The following is a 21,343-nucleotide window of genomic DNA, read 5'->3' as shown; positions in this document are numbered from 1 at the left end:
TTCTGAGCCAGCTTTTGTTACAATTTTGCATAACAGTGTTCAACTTTGGCCAGTTTTGAAGGTCTTGGGTTTTGTTGAGGAAGTCTTTCTGTAAAACCTTAGAAATACAAGTAACTCATCCGAGTACAATGGATAGGGTTTGAGTTTGCTAAGTAAGTTGGCAGTAGGCTAGATGCTAGACCTGAATTTTCTCTAGAATTTTCCACTCTGTTAGCACCTATACAAGAGGATTTCCTCTTCACAAGGTTTTGGGCTTGATTTTGCTTTTTGGACCTTGTCTAATTCTTTGGTAAAGATCATCTGGAAGAGAACTGGGGGAACTGTCAAAACAGGTTGTTTCCTGTCATTGTCTAGAGCATTGTGGGCTTCCATCTCCTTCCTGCCTTTTGTTCCTGGGTTGATAATGTTGTCTTTAAATAAGTTCAAACAAAAATAGATGTAATAGAGCTGGAAATAGAAATAAGTATCCTTAAATGAATGTCTTTGCTGCCTGAGCACAATGTGCCAATAATAATAAAGCCAGGTGATCCCAGAGGGGAGTGGTGTGTTTACAGCCTGTGGGGCTAATCCTGTCACCTTTCCCTTGCAAGTGAATCTGCTGAAGTCACCAGCAGCACTTCAAGGAAGTGACAGATGGATGACAGCAGCAGCAGCCAAGTAGCAAGAGGGATTTCTTTTTAGCTGGAGGGTGCTGCTCCCAAAAATTCACAGCATTTTTTATAGGTGTTGATCATTTGTTCACGGTGAGTTGTGCTCTATTACTCTACATCCCAGTGGCACCAGTGGCAGGAGTGTTGGATGTTGGACTCGAGAGATCCATCATAAAACCTGTCCTTGCACTGTAACAGCACCCAAAGGTCACAGGGAATGTTTGTGCCCTGTCCTGGAACATCTGCAAGTGGGCAGGAGTCTGTCTCAGAGCACAGCATGGAAATCAAAAGGCAGAACAGAGCTAGAACAAACAAGGGGAAAGATGTAGGGCAAAGTGTGAAGGTAAATACCAACAGAAGCAAGTGTTTATAAATCACTAGTGACATGCCTCAAAAAGGGCTGTGCATTTTTTAAACATCTGTTAGTAAAGAAAATATTGCTTCTGTCCCATTGTTACATTTCTGGCATCAGGATAAAGGTGCACCTCAAAGCTGGGTGTATCATTTTGAAATGGATACCAAAGGTATAGTGTTAGGATATAAAAGACAAAGCCTTTATCCTTGGGGAGCTTCTGGTAGGCACTGGTCTGTGAGAAGAAGCACCAGTAGAGATGAAAAGCCTCTAAAATGAAAATAAGGAGAGTCAAAAAGTGAGATTGAGTTTTGAGGGGTCTTAAAAGTGAGTATTAAATAAACGAGTGAAAAAAGAAGTCTGAATGCTGCATTTTTACTGATCTGGTGGGTAGGAATGTGAGCTTTGGAAAGCTCAGAGTCTGCAGTAGGTAGAAGACAAGAGTCACAGGAGCAGAAAGGGAAAAAGTGGGAGTTGACTTATGCTGATAAAGGCATTTTTGCCTCCCCAAGCAAAATAGACACTTCCAGAAACATGTTCAGCACTCATTCATTAAACCAGAGTGCCACTGTGTGTGTGGCTGGCACAACATCTGACGGACATGACTGAGCCTCTTCCTCATCCATGTTGTGACTTTACTCAACTGCTATGTTTCATGAGAGAAAGAACACAATGAAAATCAGAAGTAAATGTGTTGCTGTCTGCAGTTCAGAACTGCCTTTGTCTTGTTTTCAAACAGTTACAGAATTTCTTCTCCAAGGGTGGAACTTGCTGGAGAGTTTTTAGATAATGAAAGAACAACTCCCCTGAGGAAGATTCATGGAAGCTGAGGAAGGCAAGTCACTGTTGTACAGACTGCCTTATGTGACTGTAGGAGATTTTAGAGATGGAAGAGGTAAAACTAATCAAAGAAAAAAGTAAATTGAAACCCCCAAACCCCAGTTTCTCCAAACCTGGATTTATTGCACTGCGCTCAAAAGATACAATTTCTAATTTAGAGATTCCAGGGCTGCAGCAGTTAGTAAAGCTCTGCAATTTTAATTGTTTGAGGAGCATGTATGATGAAAAAACATCATGTGGTTGCAAAGGGACCACTATGTCTATTTCTAGAGTTATCTGTTACATATTTGTTTACGATCCTCTTGTTTGTGACTCCTCCCTGCTCAAAAGAAAGCTGTGGGGAAGCTTTCTGATTTAACAGGAGTCTGATTTAATAGGGCCTCCTGGACTCTGTAGAAGGACTATAAAATCTTTGTAGGATTTGGTGAAGTCAGATAGAATGAATGTAGCATTAAAAAAATCAAGAGACCTGCAGATAAGATGAATTGATGCTTCCCTTCAATTATTTCCCTTTTAGCCCAGTAAAGAGGACAAAACATGATAACAACTCTGGCTTACTGTTGCCTGAGTGCTGGGAAAAATTTTGAGTCAGTAAAAAGCTTGCAAGGCTGTTTTAGATCTGGCTGAGAAAATTGTCCATGGTGTGCAACCATCTCTAGATCCAGAAGATCTCTCTGACATGACAGGCATTCAGCAGGCTCCTTAAATTGGGGTCTAGGAACTTCTGAGTATCCTGAAACATGTCCCACAATAAAGGAGGGACATAGTTCTTAAATTTACTATGGATCATTTAGACTTAAAAAGCAAATACCATAATGGATTTATGATTAATTTATCCCTATTATTTTAATCTTAGAGGTCAAGAAAATGCAAGCAGTAGGATTTTTTGTAGGAACAGCATTGAAATTCAAACTCTTCATTACCTGTTGTGTGCATGAAGGGAGTGAGTCAAACCTAAGACATGCTGCCATCTGATTATAACCCAGTGGGTGGGAGGGATGAAGTCCTTGGGCTTTGAGCAACTTAGATATAAATACAGAGCTCCCTGGCAAAGGTCTGCTCAGAGGGATGGGGCCCCAGACAGAAGGGGAAGCACTCCCAGTACCCCAAACCTCCAATATCATTAATAAACCCAGAGTCTTCTGGGGAGTGTTTGGACTAAAGGATACCAGAGTGATACAGGCTTCTAGGGGAGGAAATATTTCTCTTTTAAGAGGAAAAATGAAAAATACTCTGTGCCAGAAGTAGGAGATGAAGATCCTTATAGCCAACAGAGATTTATCCTGTTTAAACATACTGTAACAGGGCCATAAAAGGCATATGTGCAGTATATCTGTAATCAAAGCAAAATGAAACAGGGCAGAAGAGAAGTTTTGAGAACACATTTAATCAAATAGTTAAATTTCTTTTTCTGGAAACTGAAGCTTGCTCAAAAAGAATGGGAACCATGGCAAGTAATTTGGGAATGAGGGGGAGCATTGAGTACTAACTAGTCAATAATATAAATGATAAATTTGTAAATGTATTGAAAGTATGAAGCTTCTTATGGAGAATCAGCCTCAGGGAGCAATGAGGGAAAATCAGCATTGTGCTAAATCAACCCAATACATGGTTGTGCAATGGCAAATTTAATTATTAAACCTGACTTAGGTGCAGAAAAAGAGATCTGAAACACAGTGAAGACAATCTTTCAAGTATCAATATGAAAGCCATTTGACTTATTTTATACGTGACAAGAAGATTTTGGCTTAGGCATTTTGGTATGTTCTTTTATGGCACTGTTGTGTTCTTGTACAGATGAAATGATTGCTGGATATATTAGCCTTCTGTTCTCAGTCTTCCATAACTTTTTGTTGGAGAAGGCAGGGATAATTTTTATTAGTTCTGTGTAAGAACTGAGATTGATTCAGGTCTCATGACAATGGAATTGATGTCAGGAGAGTTACCCACAGTCAAATTTGTAATTGAGCAGTGCCTTTTTATATGATTAAGTATTTATTCTTTGCAGAGAGTTTTAAAATTGTTCAAATAAGGCCCTTGGCCTCTGCTCAAAGGTGAACTTTTTGGAAAGTCTGAGTGAAAACATTTCATCCATTTGTGAATATGAGGAGAGTGGAAAACTATTTTCCCCCTCCATAAAGACTTTTTGCAGCCTTCTTTTGAACAGCTCTGCAGTGTGAGCAGCTGAGGCCTGTGGGCTAAAATCTGGCATTGAAACAGCCATAACTATGAAGTGCCTTAGTTTTGGCTTTGATTTGACTGAGTCGTGAGCCTCAGAAAACAATGTTCTCAGCATGCACTCCAGGGTGTTGTTTCTTCCTTCAAAGCTGCTGAAATGTGCAGCAGAGAGGATTTACTGTGAGCAACTGAGGAGCTGTGCAGCACAAAATTAGAGAAAGATATTTCTCTGAAGCTGCAGGGCCACGTGGGCATGGAACAGGAACATGAGACCTCTCCAAGCACTTTGGGTGCACAAAAAGTTTCTGGGCGTTTTGTGGTCTGTGCAACTGAAAGTCGAGTTCCAGGACCTGCAGCCTCTGCTCCTGCAGGTCATTTCCAAGGAGCCCAGAGAGTGAGTGGGGACAAGGTGTGGGTGAGTGGGGACAGGGCTAAGGGCAGACTGAGGCACACTGGCAGTGCTCACACCCCTCTGCAGGCAGAGGCTCAGGGATACAGCACTGCTGCTCCTCCCCAGCACACAGCAGGGCTGCACTTGCCCAGCCATGTGCGCCTGCCTTCACACCCAGCTCTGCTTTGAAGGCTTTCCCAATGGGAGTGCAGGGACTGGCTGTTCCTGGAGGAGATATGCCCCCCAGATCTGAGATTGTGTCTCTTTGCACAGCACAGCCTGTGAAACAGTGCATGCCTATCTAATTGCAATCACATGTGAAATCAGAGGGTCAGGGATGGCTGGATTTGCTTCCTTAACTACATCATTTTTTGACTTAGCATAGTTAATTTGCAGCCTTATGAAACATTAATTTAGTGTTATGTAGGGGAACTCTGATGCATTTCCTCTGGCATTTTACAGTGAAGCTGGTTAATATTTGCAATTACTTGGAGGCTTCTATTCAGTTCTGGTGTCCATGAAGACAGATTATGATGGACTTGTGTGTTTGGTTCTTTACTGAGCTGCAACTGCATTGTCACATCTTTCAGAGTGAAGGGGGAGCAGTGCTTTCCCTTTTGCACAGGGGTGGGGCTTGCAAAGGTTGCAGACAGTCAGTCTGTAATGCAGCATTTTGTTCACTTTGATTAGTTTGTAGTTTATAATTGAAATTCAGTGTTTGATTCTAACAACTTTTCTGACTGGCTGATGTGTAGTGATAGTGCCTCTTAGTCACTCAAAGAATATATATAACCCAGTTTATTAATCCCAGCTGAGGCAGGAGGAAGACCTGGCTCACCTCTGCTCCCTTCTACATCAGCTTGCAGCACATGCAGAGCATTGCCTGTGCTGATGGAAATGTGAGATATGTGCCTGTGAGGTGCTTTGTGCCATAAAGGACCTTCAGGAGATTGCAGTGCACTGAATATTAAGCAGCTCTAAAGCAGCCCATGACAAACTGACTGTGTAATGGAGTGAGAAGCTGCAGCTTGGGTGTGCACAACGTAAAGGAACTCCCAGGTGAAGCTCCTGTAGTGTCTGTGGTGGAGAGCTCTCTGCCAAGCTACATGTCAGAGTGGGCTGTCAAAGAAACACAATATAAAACTGATTTGTGTTTGGATTTCTACAGTGTCTGCATTATCTAGCTTTTGTGGTTCACCTGCACATGATTTTTTTTTCCAGTTTCAATCTCCAGAACTGTAGGCCACAGCACCTGTTAGTTATCAAATTGAGAGCAGGTGCCATAAACAGGAAGCAAGAACTAAGAACTAAATATGGTTTAAAGAAACCAGATGAATGATAATTAATGATACAGTCTTAATAGAAACAGTATTTCTTTTTGTAGGCACTCACTTCAAAGGCATCATCCATTGCAGGGGTGTCACTTTGGACAGGCTTTATTCTATGTGATGGATTCTTGTATCTCCTATGGAATGAAGAGAGTGTCTCATGGAATCATGGAATTCTCTTTTTCAATTAACAGTTAGGTATATCCTTAGGGTGACATTGCTTTGGAGAAAAAGGTAATACTACAAAGATGTTGACTACAAAGGCATGGTTACTAGGAAGTGTCTTGCATGACCAACACACAACCAGTTCTGGCTCCTGGCCTACTCAAGCACCAAGGAGTGGAAATGTCTTGGGCTGGCACTGCCATTGAAAGGACATTCTTGAAATGATGGCTTAACTTTAAAAAGAAACAGTGGTGTGTTTTTTCCCCCATCTCCCAGGAAACATCCTTGCCCAGTGCAGGTGAGCTGCATGCACACCTCAGATACATGGCTTTATTCTTTTAGGCTGTGTGATTTCTTTCTCTCCTGGAGAAGCTATCAGGGATCATTCTTACGCCACCTTGTTGCTTTCTCCTTTTCCTTTGCTCTCCCAAATATTTTCCATATTTGGATATCTGACTCCTGTTTCCTCCTCTCCTCCTGTCAGGCCCTGAGCAGGGGCAGTCAGAGCTGCTCTTTATTTCCAGCTGCTTTATAGATCTTGTGCTTTGTCTTCCCATGCAGGCGTCTGTGTGCCAGCTGTAGCAACAGCTGAAGCCCAGGGAAAATCATCACTCTGCCACTGCCTTAATTCTCTGTGCACAGTCGGCCAGTCCTTGCTGGGCTGTGAGTGGTCAATGATCTGCAGGCTGAGAGCTTTCCAGACCTCAAAGTATTTTCTTATATAACATGTCACTGTGAGAAGTGTAAAGTTGCATTCACAAGTGGATTTCTCTCTGGTTGTGAGTGGGAGGGAATGCATGCTCAGATTCTGCTTTGGTAAAAAGGGCAGGCACAGGGCTAGATTATGGCAGGAATGTAGTTATTGCATGTGAACATGATTTGGAAAGAACCAAATGTTTAGCACGGTGTTGACTGCATGGTTCATTGGTGTAGATCAGTTTTGTGATTAAAGTCTGCTAAAAGAGCAAACCAGCAGTTCTACTAAACTGAGTTGTAGACTCTTCTTCCTCATTTTCAGGCTTCCTTCTCTCCTTAAAATCTTTACAGAACATCTTTTAGATTAATCAGAGCCTGGTTGGTCTTCCTGTGCATGTTCTCCTGTGCATTCAGACTCTGTCTCGGTCTCAAATAAGTGGTTGTACACTATATAATGGACTTTAAATGTAACTAAGTATTAAATATGCTTTTTCTCTTTTCCAGTATTAAAGAATCAGGTTTTGCACATATAAGGCAGATTTTTAGGGGCCTTGAAATATCCTTTTCCAAGGCAGACAGTTATCAATAGAATGCCTGATTACTGCCCCTTCTGTAACTTTTCACTGTGACATGACTGGACTCAGTGATCTTAGAGATCATTTCCAATGTAAACAATTCAATGCTTCTAAAGTCTCCCTAAAAATAATTTGTGAAGAAAATCTAGCTCTGTTCACAACTAATGGCAAATCCTGTGAATAAAAATGGTAGCTTTCTGCTGCTTGATAAACTGTGTGAGGTCATGTGCTGCTCCTTCCCGATGGAGGTTCTCTCTGTCACTTGTCAGTGGCCAAGAGGATTCAGGAACATCACTTCAGACAGGGCTTTACTCTGCCTTGAATGGAAAGTCCTGAGCTTGTCTGTCCATAAGGTGTTCTGTAAGGATCCAGTCTGAAACATGTGATTTAAGAGAAGCTAAATTGAATCAAATATAGGAGCTCCTTCCCACTGTATTAACTCACTGCCATTTTCTTTTAGTAAAGAAATAGAGTAAGTGCCATTGCTCTGTGACTGCCATCCAAAGTGATGGTAGTGCATGTACTGTGGCACCGGGACATCATATCACAAAAAAAGCTTTTATTTCAGAGTAATTTTTTGGCTGTGGTGTTGCATTTCTTGTGGCTGGATTTGCATTTGCATATGCTGCTATGTTGGTCCTGTTCAATGGCAATTTGCTCTGCAGGTACTCACACACCTGCTGGGCTGGCCACGAGGGATTCAAGGCACACTCCACTTTCTGCACATTAAAATTACGATGTGGAAGAGTGGTTTGTAAAATCTAAAGCATTCAGAAAGCTCTTTGCAGTTTTACAGGAGAAGCCACAGGGCTCTGGGAAATCTACACTTCAATTATTTAGTGCAGTACACTTGAGTCAGGTTATTGACATCGGTTTATTGCCGACCACTTCATGATCACACATGTAAACTGAAAACATAGCCTGGCAAGTGACCAGATCAGGGCACCTGTGACCACACAGCTCAGTCTTGGTTTCGTAGCTGAAAATAATATTCCTTGCTTATGTTTGGTTTCTCACATTAAGAGGTAGAAGTGCTGACAGCTCCAGAGCCTGCGATGCGCTCCTCAGGTGCTGGAAATAAAACCAGGAACATGCTGGAGGTTAGTGTGGGGCTTTGGGAGGTCTGAGCTCTGTTTCAATTCTTAGCACTTTCGTTGCCTTGCTCGGGAATTTGTGCATTTGAATCCTCCCAGTTTTAAGTTCCAAAAAGCAGGTAATTAAAGACAGCTCAGGAGGCAACGAAGTTAGTGGAGTTTTAGGGTGTTTTGAGATCGTCGCAGGTGCCTACAGCTATAGCATCCACAGAGGGGCTCATGGGGGCTTCTTTGTGAGAGATATAGAATTAAAATGAGGACAGAGTCGGCGACTGCCGGGCAGAGCTTACTAAAACCTTTCATTTCCTTACTTCCCAAGCGGCAGAAGTAAGTTTTTAAAGTTAAGCACAGCTTAAAATTCCTTCCTTACGGCAGCCTGGACACCTGACCCGCGGTCGCCCCCGCTCCCCGGCGCCCTGCCCAGGCAGCGGCAGAGGGGAGGGAAGGGAAGGAGGGGAAGGGCAGGGAGATGAGGAGGAGGCGCCTCCCCGGGAGCCGGGCCGGACGCGGAGCGGGGGCTGCCGGGGCAGCGCAGGCACGGCCGGCCCGGGCCGGGCGCTCCGCCGGCACCATCAACAGGAAACCCCGCGCGGGCCGGGCCGAGGCGGCGCCAGGCGCGGCCGCCTCCCCCTGTCTGTCCGTCCGTCCCTCCCCCGGCCCGGCCCTCCCGCGCAGCCCGGGGGCCGCTCGGCTCCGCTCGGCCCGGCCCGCGGTGGGCGAAGCGCGGAGCGTCCGACCCGGCGCCCGGCAAGGCACCGAGGATGAAACTGCTGTGGAGAGCGAAAATGGTAACCGGCTGTCCCCTCCCGTCCCGTGTCCTGCCTTGCCCTGGGTGCCGCTGCCCGGCGATGCTCAGAGCCAGCCGTGCCCTGCCCGCTCCCCGCGATGCCGTGCCCGGTGCCGGAGGTGCCGTGTCCGATGCCGGCCGTGCCGTGCCCGCCGATGCCGTGCCTGGTACCGGGATATGCTGTGCCCCCTTCCTCCGCTTTTCCCCGGCTCTAAAGCTGCTTGGTTTTTTTTTTTCTTGTTCTTGAAATAGTAGGTTTTTGGAAGAGCAAATCACAAATCTCTCCTTCTCAAGAAGAGTGAAAATGTCGCTGTGTTTTAAACGCTCTGTAGCTTCAAAGATTCAAGGCTGTGTGCCGAAGTAATTCAGCAGTTTTAAAAGTGCGAATCCTTCCCTAAATGAAAGGCCAAAGAGATTAATTGCTGTAGAAAAGGGGGGAAGGAAAGAGACGACTGCTAATCAAAACCAAACTCTTTCCTTAGAAGACTTTATGCAACTATTTAAAATATGTGCTAGTCTGAGAAAAACAGTTAAATGGAAAGTCCGGGTACCTCGATACCACAGGAAAGGACAGCTTGCCAAGAATATCTCCAGTGTTCCCTCAACCTAAGGGTATCCTGGATTGCTTTGATTGCTGTGTTTACTTTGTGCTGCCCATCTCCTCTGCTCTGCCTGCAGCAGCAGAGCACCTGGGACTGATTGTGGTCAGCAGAAGGGGGAGAACGTTCCTTTTCATCTTATTTTTCTTTTTCCTTTTCCTGGCAGACCACATTTCAGGACGGGGGTGAAGAGGTAGAAGACGGAGCCGTCTACAATGTCACCCTTAAAAAAGTGCAGATTCAGCAGGCTGCCAACAAAGGAGCAAGGTGGCTGGGGGTAAGTGAGGCTAGCACGGTGGGGAGGGCTGCTCATGGACTTCGGAGCCGTCCAGGGAGCTGAATTCCACAGCAATTGTTACAATATTAACTTCCAGCACTGTCCGCTCTCATTATTTTTTTTTTAAAAAAGAACAAACCAAACACTGAACTAGTCTGCCTGGGTCATCTGAAATAACACTCTCCTTGTGTTGACTCTTCCTCTTTTCTTGACCTGTAAAAACAATTTGACCAGCTGTGGCCCTGTATCAGGTGATTCTTGGTGCAGAGACAAGGATCTGAGTTTATGGCCCGAGAAGCTGAACATCTAACAGTTCTTTCAGACTGGACTATGGCTCGTTTCTGCTGTTAGGAACCTATCTCAGGTCTCCAAACAAGTAGTTATGTTGTTTTGACTGGTAAAGGCCTCTCAGAGTCAGCAAAACTTCCTCTTACCTTAAGGGAATATTAGTTTGGGTCTTATTTCTGTATTGCTTTCTTGGCCAGATGAGAAATTAATTGCATTTCTGTAAGAATTACAGCTCTGTACTGTTTTTCAAAGCACAAAGGCTTTAATGGTAAGTAAAATGAGCTTAAATGCACACAGTTGATTTGACATGCTGCTGAGTGCCTTCACCTTTATCAGGCCAAGTCCCCAGCTGATAAAAAATGTCCTCACTTCATTGGAATCAGTGCAGCTGTGGCAGCTGGGGCCAGGTCTGCAGGAGATGCCTGTAACTTTCATAGTATTTTGTTATGTTTATTTTTTTTCCTTTGGGATCAAAGGCAGTAATATAAGAAGTTGGATTGATGTAGTATCCAAGTTGGTATTTTAAAGGCTTTTAAAACTGCCCTGAGATTTATCCAGTCATTTTCTTGTGAAGCCCCTGTGACATGAAGCAATACAGCAGAGCTGAAGCCAGCGTCAGGAGAAATAAGCAAATTCTGTCCTGCATGCAGATAGTGCTTAGAGTCTCCCCTTCCCGTGTTTCCAAGAGGTACACAGAGTACTCATCAGAACAGATAATTTCAAATCTGCTTCCTTTGGGTGGCAGATTTCCCATTTCTGCCTGCTGTTTTTACCAGGAAAATACTACCAATTATATTTGAGCTCCTGCAACTTTCCCAGCTGGTTTTGTCTAAGAGGTGAAGATCATTTTGAGTGTGTCTGTGTCCCATAAACATAGTTTAGAAAAGTTCTGTTTTTTGAATACAAAGAAAGTCTGAATTTTTTGGCCTGCTTGGGCTGTGTTGTTCCTTGTAATAGAAGGAGTTTGCCAGGCCTTGGTCCTGTTCTCAGAGGAAGGGAGCTGCTATGTTCCTGTGTTCATCCCCGCAGCTGATGCTGCCCATCCCAATAGGAGGACCAGGGACTGCAGGGTCAGGGCAGTGACTGTCAGGATCCTGTGCCTGTTGTTGGTTTTTTGAGGTCAGAATGTTTGTGAGGAAGGAGATAATGTGTCAGAAATCCACACCTGTTCAGGGCATAAATCTGTGACTTCAGCTTCCAGTCCAGTCTTTTTCATGAGCAAAAACCCCCAAATCTTGTGTATATTACTTAAAAATATTTTGGAACGTATGGGCTGTTTGTTTCCCTTAAGCGCTTCAGAACATAAAGTATTTTAAGCTCTTCTTGTGATCTTGTTTTATTAATGGCTTTTTTTGTGGTCCTGAAATCAATAAATAGCCTCTAACCCAGAGCATTATTTATGAAGAGCCATCCCTGCCCCCAGCAGTTTGGCTTTGAAGAGCCAAATTGTCTCTTTTAGAACTGTCATCAGGTGACTTTGTTGTTTTTTGTTTGTTTTTTTTTTTTTAATCTGGAGTTTATATGGGTTTAGGATTTTTTTCTATGCTTTGAAACTCATTAGCACTAAATGAACAAGGTGTTGGATTTAGCAATGTTGATTTTAATTTTTTTGATGGTGCTCTAAGTCAGGCTTAGATTGAAGACCCAAGGTCGACAACCTATTTGTACATCAGCAAGTATTGAGCCTTCACAGTGACAAACATAGTAACTCACTTACTGATCATATGCATGCCTGGATTTAATTTTTAAAAAACTTTTTCTCAATGTCATTTGTGTCCTGTAAAAGTCCACTTAGCAGTATGACCCCTTCTGAAGCACTGGGGTTCTTGTGGCAGGTCAAGTCTAATAAACCTTCCCTAAGATTCTCCATGCTAAGAACCCATCCAGGGTCACTGGATGGCTGGCCCTGTGATGAGAGAATGGATTGTTTAAAGGCCAATCATAAGATTCCAACTACAGCACCATAAACACTTGCCTACTGAAATACAGAAATGCCTTTCTTGTGTTTCAAACTTCTACAACTAACAAAAGAAAAAGAGAAACAGGCTGTGACTTAAGCAGGCATCAGCAGTTCTGAAACTTTCAATAGTGTGAAGCTTTTGGATAATCACTGAATTTCTTAGCTTCAAATTTAATACTAGACATCAAAGGATGCCAATAACAGCCACTGCTTTTGTCACCATATACTCAGTCACTAAATATTTAGTGAAGCTTAAGACTTTAAGCACTAGAGTATTAGGGAATATTAAAAGCTCTAGTGGGAGCTCAGTATTGTGAGAGATGCTGCACAAAAGCACTGTTTTGACTTAAAAGAATGTGCAGACGTGATATTAAAAGAGGATTGACTGTACATACGTCTTAGCTGATGATTGGTATCAAATCTTCAAAAATGCAGTGTGCTTTCTAGAAATATTGAGAGAGAATCCCTCCCAAACACAATAGATTGAACCAGAGAAAGCATGAATGCATTTTTTCTTGAAAATAAAGTGGGTTTTGGTGTCTCCAGGATAGATTTTGAGAGGTCTCCAGGATCCTGGAGAGAGGAACAATCTACAAAAGCCATGGAAGCTGAGGTACTTGGCCTGACATCTTTGTGAGAGAAAAGGATGGAGAAGCAGAGATTTGGACATACAGATGGCACACTCAGAAGAGTGGATGAGGAGGATTTGGGGTGGACAATCATCAGTTTGAATGGCATTATGTCAGGCTAGAGAAAAAGGCATATTGGTAACTGGAAGGGGAGGTTTGGGAGCACAGCAAAGAATTTGAATTATGTGGTTAGAAAGAGAATATTGTGTTGTGAAACTTTATTTTCAGAAAGAACCTGAAAAATGGGATTCAGCTTCCCTCTGAGGATGTGAATGCAGCCCAGAGGGAGGCTGGATGTCAAAGAGGATGGTGCTATTGTCCGTGGAGAAAAGGCACCAAAGCATAAGAGACAAATATTTGGGGGGGCTTTGGTCTTGAACTGACAGCCCGGTACCCGTGCAGTGGCAGAGACGAGCTGAGTCATGCTCCAGCCAGAAGCAGGAAAGGACAGCCGAACTCTGGATGTACCAGTAGGTCAGCCGCTAAATACCTGAATTTCTGTGGAGCAATGTGCTGACAGTGCCAGGGGAGGTGAACTGCAGCCGGCGATCTATGGGAAACAGGAGAGAAGGGAAACAGCAGCGGGTGGAGAAGTTCGTGGGGAGATGGAGGAGAGTGGTGCAGGAAGAGTAGAAGCACGGGTGTGGTGTGCGAGGGTAGACAAGATTACTAAAACAAAAGCAAAGAGGTTTTGAAATGCTGTGAAGAGGCAATTGTCGAGCCCCATGTTAGCGGCTGGAGTGCTTTATCTGCCCCTTGCAGGAGTTAGGGAGGGATGGGGCACCGCTGTGCTGGGAGAGCAGGGAATGGCGAGGAATGAGCGCTCACACACGAAGGGCTCCTGGATACCTGCAAATGTCTTTCCTATCAGAGCCCTTCATCTGGGAAGGAGTGAGGAGGAGACCTACAATGTGTGAGCATTTAGTGGGGCAGGTCACAGGAAATGCAGCCGGGAACTGGAGTTCCACAAGCCTCCGTGCTGACTCCCCACTCCTGAAATGGTTGCTGAACTTTCAGAGTCCATCCTTGCCATCGAGTTTCTTGCTTTACTGATGGATGACAAGGACTCCTCTTCCTTTGAGTCTTAAATACCCAGATAACAGACAAATAGTCTGCTCACTTATGGCCAAGCTGCCTGGCTTCATTAGGCATGGATTACACATCTAGAGGAGATTTTAGAAACTTAGTTTTTACTTTTTGTTTTCTCTTTTTGGCTACAGCTGAACTTATGGCTCTGGGGTTTGTTCAGGCAGAGATGGAAGCAAAACATAGCTTGTTTTAAAGTGTCTTTAATATTATAATGTTGGGTGTATAGCAGAATATATTCTTCCAAAATTGTCAATGAACTGCTGTTAGAAGGGTGCTTTTCAGTGCCTTAAAATGCTGAAAGAGGGAAAAGCTGAAAAGTAGCAAATCTATCACTTAATATTTGTGTGCATTCTTAGCACTACTATTATTTGATAATTTCCTTTTCTGGGAATTTTGTGGTGTTTTAGAAATTTTTTATTTTATTTTTTTTTTTATTTAGTGTGAGTGATTGCCTTGCGCTGAAAACTGCATGTGACCACAAGTTTGGCTTCTGAACACATCCACAGTCACATACATGGGCAGGAAGTTTGTGCTGGAGAGTTCAGACAGAAAAACATTGCAAAAACTTGTGGCTAACTAATCTGTATCCCAGCTGGGACCTGGGACGCAACCATCTCTCTGGCTTGATCAATATGGCAGGAAAGAAGGTTTAGTCTGGATTTCTTTCTTTCCAGCACAGACCTCCTAACTATGGGTTGAGATTTAAGTGGTGCCTGGAATCATCAACATTTAGGAAGAAGTAAAACCTCGCATTTTCTCTGAGCCTGCTCCTGCCCTCCCACTTGCCCTTCTGAGCCAGCTCTGTGATTTCTTTTTCATCTTACCCTTAGATCCCAGATGTTCTGGTCAAGTGCAGTTTCCTGTGGAAGCAGCAGGCAAGGGCTGGGCTGATCATTGTCCTTGCTGCAGATTGCTGTTTTGTCTCTTGATTTAGAGCATGTGTTGGTCACTTTTGGCTAAAGCAGCCTCCCTCTGCTAAATCAGGTTCCCTCAGCCTGTCCTGGCTGCCCAGAGCAAGGCCAGGGTGTAGTTCTGGCTGTGTATTTGGCAGAAGCAGAAAAGCATCTCCCAAGGAGCTGACAGGCTTCCTGTGGAAACTGAGCTGTGCTATCATCCACTCCAAAGTCTCTGAGGAGCTGTCTTGGAGAAGGAAGAAGGATGGGGTGTGCTCACATTGGGTTTGCTTGGGGGAGTGTGCCTGTTGAGTGCTGGAGACCCACACAGTAGTGTATTCAAGGGAACAGAATGATTTTACCTATAGACATGTACTCAGTTATCCAGAAGAAAGCTTTGGCATCTCGCTCAGCTTGTGTTTTGGTTTGGAGTAGGCTCTTTCCTCCTGTCCTTCCTTCATGTGGGCATAATAGTACCATGGTACCATTCATAGCCCTTATTAATGACTTCTTATGGAATATTTTTCTCCTGGCTTCCTGGTTTAGGTTGCAGGGATATCCCCAGTAGCAGTCTTGGATGCAATCATCAGCTGGTTAATGAGGCTGTGTGTGCAATAGACACTCAAAAATGGAAACTGAGCCTATTAAGAGCTCTAAAAAGGAAGCCTGAAAGATTACTGTCCATTACTTTGCCAGTTCCAAATGCAAAATGCATAATTAGAAGGGTGACTGGCTTTGTAGCACAATGTTAAGCTCTCAGTGGAGTGTAAAACCTCTCACTCCAAGCTGCCAAAGCGTGACAGGGTGGCAGTGCTTTAATCCTGGTGCTACGAAGGCTGAGTTAGGGCTGGGATGCCCTGGCAACAGCCATGAGGAACAAGGGAGGGACAGGGTCAGCCTGCCTTGCTGGGGCTGTGCAGGGGTACCTCTTGCACAGGATTCTTACATGAAGTGGAATAACAAGGGTTAAGGGAGCCTCTTGAGTAAAGCTGCTGGAGACTGTTCTGTTGCTGCACTCGCTGTGTGTGTCTGCATTTAGGGTATCTCCTAGCCACCCTGCTCAAAACTTGCAGGACAAAACTTGCCCTTGGCATTTACCTGTGACATGCAGGATTAGAATGACATCCTGTGCTGTAATTGCTTTCCCCTGGGAATTCCTGTGACAGCCAGGATGACTGTTTTTTTAAACTGTGCCACTTGGATGCTACAGGTTCTCCCTAAATTCCAGTGCCTTAACTGTCTTGCTGCTGACATCACTGAGTGTTATCTTGCTTGCTGTTTTAAGAAGCTGTAAGTAAAAGGATTAAGCCCCAAATTTTGCTTGCTGTGCAAAGGAACTGGCACTTTCTCTCTGAATGCTAGATGTAGGTCACTTGTTGGGTTAAGGAAGAGTTGGCAAGGAATGTGGCTATGTGTCATCGGAAAGCTGTGAGATGCAGCACATGAACTGACTGAGATGTTGTGCAGAGAGCAGTCCTGGAGAAGTCATTAGTTTCACTGTTGGGGTTTTGATGCCTTCATTTAAGGAACAGGCTGAAACATTTCATGTATGTTAGTCACACTTAGATTTAAATTTAACCTTGGTAAAGCTAATTAAAAATAGGTGTGTAAATGCACGCTTTGAACTTGCATCTTTTACTCCTGCTGTTTTTTAAATATATGATTTCCTTTAGCCAGCACTCTAAGGGGGTGCACCTGTGTGAAGAAGCCAGCACAAAGCAGTCAGATCATGGCTTAGCCCCATGGAGAAAGCAGGGTTATTTTGTGTAACAGGGTAAATAAATGCTAGGTGTGGATCCTGCTCTTCCTTGCCTTTGTGTGTCACTGTGTAGTGCCTTGTAAAGCAAGGGCAAAAGGGGTGTGATGTCTTAGTGTTAATACCACATTAAGATAGTATCAGAGACTGTGAAAGATGATTCCTAAAAAGAACTGGAACTTCATTCCTGAAGGGTTGAGCAGCTCACCAGCACTTGTCTCTGGGCAGGTGTCACAGTTTGCTCCTGCAGTGTCCCAGAAGTACTTTTGCCCTGGATTCACCCCAAAAAGCACTATGTGCAGTGGCCAGACAAGCTCTTCAAAAGTGACTTGTAATTCTTCCTGGGTGGTACACTAGCATGTAGGGCTCAACTATAGTCTATGTTAAGTTTTTACACCTTATGAAATAAGAATTTTATTGATTATGAGGATGTGTGTTTCATTTTAATTTTTTTCTTTTTTTTTAAATTTAAATAAAGTATTAAAGCCATAGTGAGGAATTCTGTGTTTTGGATATGCAAATCCATTTACTATTAATGGAAATCCTTTTACCTTGGACCAAACTGAACTCATGCTAATGTCTGAATACTGTAGTTCAGTTTAGCACCATGCCACCAAGAGGTGACAATTTAGGGACTGCAAAGAAAGCAGAAACACCCAAGTGAAGAGATAATGGTCTTGCATTCTTACAGCACCTTTCACCCAAATAAATTTCAAAGCATGGCTGCAGATTTTCTCTAGACTGATTATGTTGGATGTTGTAATGTAACAGCACAAAAGTGAGATTGGGTAGGGATTAAAATTCAGCCTCAGTGCTGTGGCCTGGGTTTGGGAGATTCCCTTTTCATTGGGGAAGTGGAAAAGAGTTTCTGGGACAATGTGACTTCAAAAAGGCTGGGGTTTTGAGGCTGCTGAAGGGTTTGAACCATTAAAAATGTTGGGGGAGATGGATTAGCTGCCAGAGCTGCATGGTAATATTTATTTAGTGGCTTCACACTGTTATCATATGAATATCTTCTTCACATGTGACACATGCAGCGAGGAGCAGCTGCTTAGCCAGGCACAGCAGCACCTGGAAACAATTTAGGACCAGAAGTGAAATAATTAAAACCACCTGGGGAGAAGACCTGGACTTCTGAGAGTCCAGAGTTCTGGGGAAGCATTTGCCCCCCATGCAACAGCAGTTGTGAAAGGAAGCTCAAATATTAAGTTACAGCAGGGAAGGGGAGTGAAGCTTAGAAAATACTGAATGTTATGTGTGAAGCTTAGAAAATTCTCAATGTTATGTGTGTTATTTCTTCACTTTCCCCTATAGCATCTGGTTTGAGGAGGGAAAACCTCTAGTTTGGTTTAAAATGACAGTTATGTGTGGCTGTTTATAAAGTTCTAGTTTCAATTTGTTTGCAGCAAATGTTTAATGAGGGAGAATTAGATTGAACACAGGTACTTATCAAAAGAATCATGAGGACTTTAATGCCCAGGAGGTATCATGGCCATATTGCCACACGGTACAGGAGTTTGGTGTGGGCTGGTTTTCCAGCAGCCCTGCAACCTCCTCCTCGTTAAGGAGAACTCTGGGTGCTCAGATCCTGCTCTTTTTTATGTGTGTAAAGCAAAAGTTTACATCTGTGCAGTTTCAGACTCTGCAAAAGCAGGAATTGTGTGGGTTGCCCTTTGCTTTCCCCCATTCATCTTCACAGTAGCTGCTTTAAAATGAGGCAGCTTGAGCAGAGCAGGGTACTCTACATGTGGGCTCCTCAGACATTTTTTTGTTTGCTTTTTGTTGTTACTTCCAAGCATTGTGCTGAAATATGTAATGTTCTACCTACTGTAAGCCTTCAGGTCTTTTCTCAGATCTGTGTGCCACTGTGGGACCTCTGAGGGTAGGACTTTCAGCAGACTTTTTTCCTTTTTTCTGGCCTCTCACATTTATCTCCATTTAATTGCATAAACCATATGTTGCAGATCAGAGTGTAGCTTGCCTTCAGCAGTTTTGGCAATCAAAATGAGATTTTGGCTGCTCCACCTCAGGTGTGAAGCTTTGCATGGTGACATTCACTGACCTTTTACTCTTCTGAGTTGCAGACTGATGGAGTTCTGACTTTTTCCTGTGTGCCACCTGCCTGGCTGTCCTGCACATGGCTCTGGCATCAGCCCCCAGTGTTCCCCCTGGGCCACAATGGCACTAAGGAGGTGTAGGCATTTCAAGTGCTTTTGTGGAGTAATCCTGTTACTATAGTGTACTTCATCTATTTTTTTCCTCTTATATTCTTCCCACCTTTTTTGGTTTGAAAGCAGTTTAAAGGATTATTTTCTTTTCCCCTCCCACCCCCTCACCTGCTTTGTACTGCCTTTCTCCCCATGGAGACTCAACCTTTCTTCCACCCAGTAGCTGTTTCTTTCTTTCTGGGGAGTGCATGGGCTCTCTGTGCAAGCAAAACAGCATGCTTTTATTACTAAGGGGCATTTTCCATTGAAAGATCTCAGAATGATTGAACAGTATGGAATCACCGAATGCTTTGAGATAGCCCTTGGGCTTCTGACCACAGTCTCTCTTCTGACTGGAGACTTGTGGTAGATCTCATTAGGCTGCCAGATCCCAGTGGCTCTGTGTTAGTGTCCATAAATCCTAAAGCAGAAATAGACTATCATGTTAGAGCTACCTGGGGTTTTATTCCTTCCTAAATATAGTTCATGCCCCACACAAGCTTGAGTTTTTGTTTTGACTCAAATTGAGTGCAGAATGTCCTTCAGTTGTTTGGAGGATTCCTGTGGATAGAACTTGTCAGATGAGGTTCATAACATTTCAGAGATGTGTTGGTGTTGGGATGCAAACAAGTCAGTGCACTCATCTGGATTAGCTGTTGTCTTCAGTGCAAAATAAATTAATTAACTAAATGCTCCTGTGGTACATTTGAAACCTGGCTTTAATATTCCATGCAAATACAGCAAGAAAATTATTATGATGATATTCCGCTGCTTTTATTTGCTTGGTTGTAGTAATCTCTGGCTGTACTTGTGATGCATTTTGTGTTTCTTAGAGTAGAAACCCTTTAGGGCAGGGCTGAATGTCTTTGGTTTGGAGATGGCAGCCCATTGTGCTGCTGTTGGAAATGCCCCATGAGTAACAGCAACGTGTTTCCCTTGGAAGGCAGATCTTAGGCCTTTGCATTCCTTCCATGGAGTGCTTCGGATTGATTCTGGCTGTGCTCCAGGCTCCTGGCTCTCTGGAGCAGAGAAAATGTGAATGAACTCTTGCACACTTACTTAAAGCATGAGGCTTGCATTCTTCCTGCAAAAACAGGCACTTTGTTCAGGAAAACATCAGGTGGTCATGGAGAACAGGACAGGGAAGAGCAGAGGTATGCTATTAACTCCTGGTGGGTAGTTAAACAACAACCCCCTCAAAAAAGAAGAAAAATCAAACTAATATGGACAACTTTGATTTATCTGGCTTTTTCTTTTTTTTTGCTTTTTCTCCCCTCTTACTTGCAAGCTATACTTACTTTGCATTCTGACTCAATACTTCCACATAATTATGTGTTTTGATTTATGTCCATTGCCTAAGGATTTCAGTCCAAGTGCAACAGAGCATTCTTAAACCAAAACACAAATATCTGCAGAGGGTTCAGGGCCAGCTCACACTGCTTGTGCTGGGGCAGCAGAGAAGGGTTCACCACTGGTGCTGCAGTCAGGAGGATGCACTCATTTGTGTAGGTGTGTGGTGGTTCAGTTGTCATCTGTGAAATGGTCCTGTGAAATGCAGAATTTGTCATAAAGTACCTGTACAGTTGGGACAAGGATGTGGCCATGGCTTGCACACACATGTGTGACCAAACACAGTCACTCCCTGGCTCTGTAGGGGAATGTGTGTGCAGGAGAGGAACACCAGGAGATACCATGCCTCATCCCCTGTGATGTCTAGATAATATAGGAAAAATGCAGTTTGGCCTGGACTAATGGTTGAGTTAATATTTTTGGACTCTTTCTGCACATAAATAAATATTCAAGCTGGTAACACTTAATATTAGGAAACATTAGTTTCCTATTACTGCTTTTTCTACTCAGATCCCACCCTGAAGAGGCCTCTTAGTTTCAAAACAAAGGGTAGTAAAAAGCACAGCCATGGAAATGAAGTTTATTATGTAGTTTAGGTATGTTTCCATGCTATGGTCATAAAAGTGGTTACTGACTGCTAACCCATTTCTTCTTAAAAGCTTAGAAAAAATTGGCATTAGGGATTGCTCACATTAATAATAATAATAATTAATTATGATGAAACATGTAACAGCATTTCTTGGGTATTTGTTGTTCCACAAAAATACCTTGTTCAGTTTATTTTAAAATATGAATCAGTCTTCTGCTAAGTATTTTCTCCTCTGTCAGAAGCCATGTCATCTCCCCTCACCTACAGCTTTAATTTCCAGCTATTCATACTATTAGTAATTTATCACTCTTTCCTTATTGTTTACACTGGATAAAGTGGCAGTTTACTCTGATTTCCTGACTCGGTATAAATTTAATTTCTGTGTACTGCTTGAGCAAGCTTTACAGCGTGAAAGGAAAGCCAACAATACAATTAGGATGAATAAAAGCATTTTGGGTTATGTAATATGCATTTGTGCTACTATTATGCAACAGAATTATTACTTGTGGCATCCTTAAATGCATTTTGAATTTAGCACTGTTGCCTGCTGCCTCATACAGGACCTTCTTTGTTTCTACTGACTGTGCAGAAAGTGATGATGAGCTCCACAATTAATTTAAACTACATTTCTGGAAGGAGATAAAAAATAG

The 21,343-nt window shown here is 43.3% G+C and overlaps 1 protein-coding gene across 2 annotated transcripts in view; it reads left to right on the top strand.

Moving 5' to 3' along the window:
• Window positions 1–21,343, top strand: part of RGL1 (ral guanine nucleotide dissociation stimulator like 1) — a 75,202-nt gene that overhangs the window by 14,077 nt on the left and 39,782 nt on the right. The window contains exons 1-2 of one of the 2 annotated variants that reach the window (XM_059478743.1): window positions 8,924–9,057; window positions 9,822–9,932. In XM_059478743.1, the coding sequence (XP_059334726.1) occupies window positions 9,031–9,057; window positions 9,822–9,932 (138 nt within the window). In that variant the 5' untranslated portion in view covers window positions 8,924–9,030. Of the gene's footprint in view, window positions 1–8,923; window positions 9,058–9,821; window positions 9,933–21,343 lie in introns of those variants that run through there. The other variant, XM_059478744.1, reaches the window with a different exon arrangement.

This window comes from Ammospiza nelsoni, chromosome 9 (genome assembly GCF_027579445.1).
Source record: "Ammospiza nelsoni isolate bAmmNel1 chromosome 9, bAmmNel1.pri, whole genome shotgun sequence".
Lineage (NCBI taxonomy): Eukaryota > Metazoa > Chordata > Aves > Passeriformes > Passerellidae > Ammospiza > Ammospiza nelsoni.
This window is presented reverse-complemented; position numbering and strand designations above follow the sequence as displayed.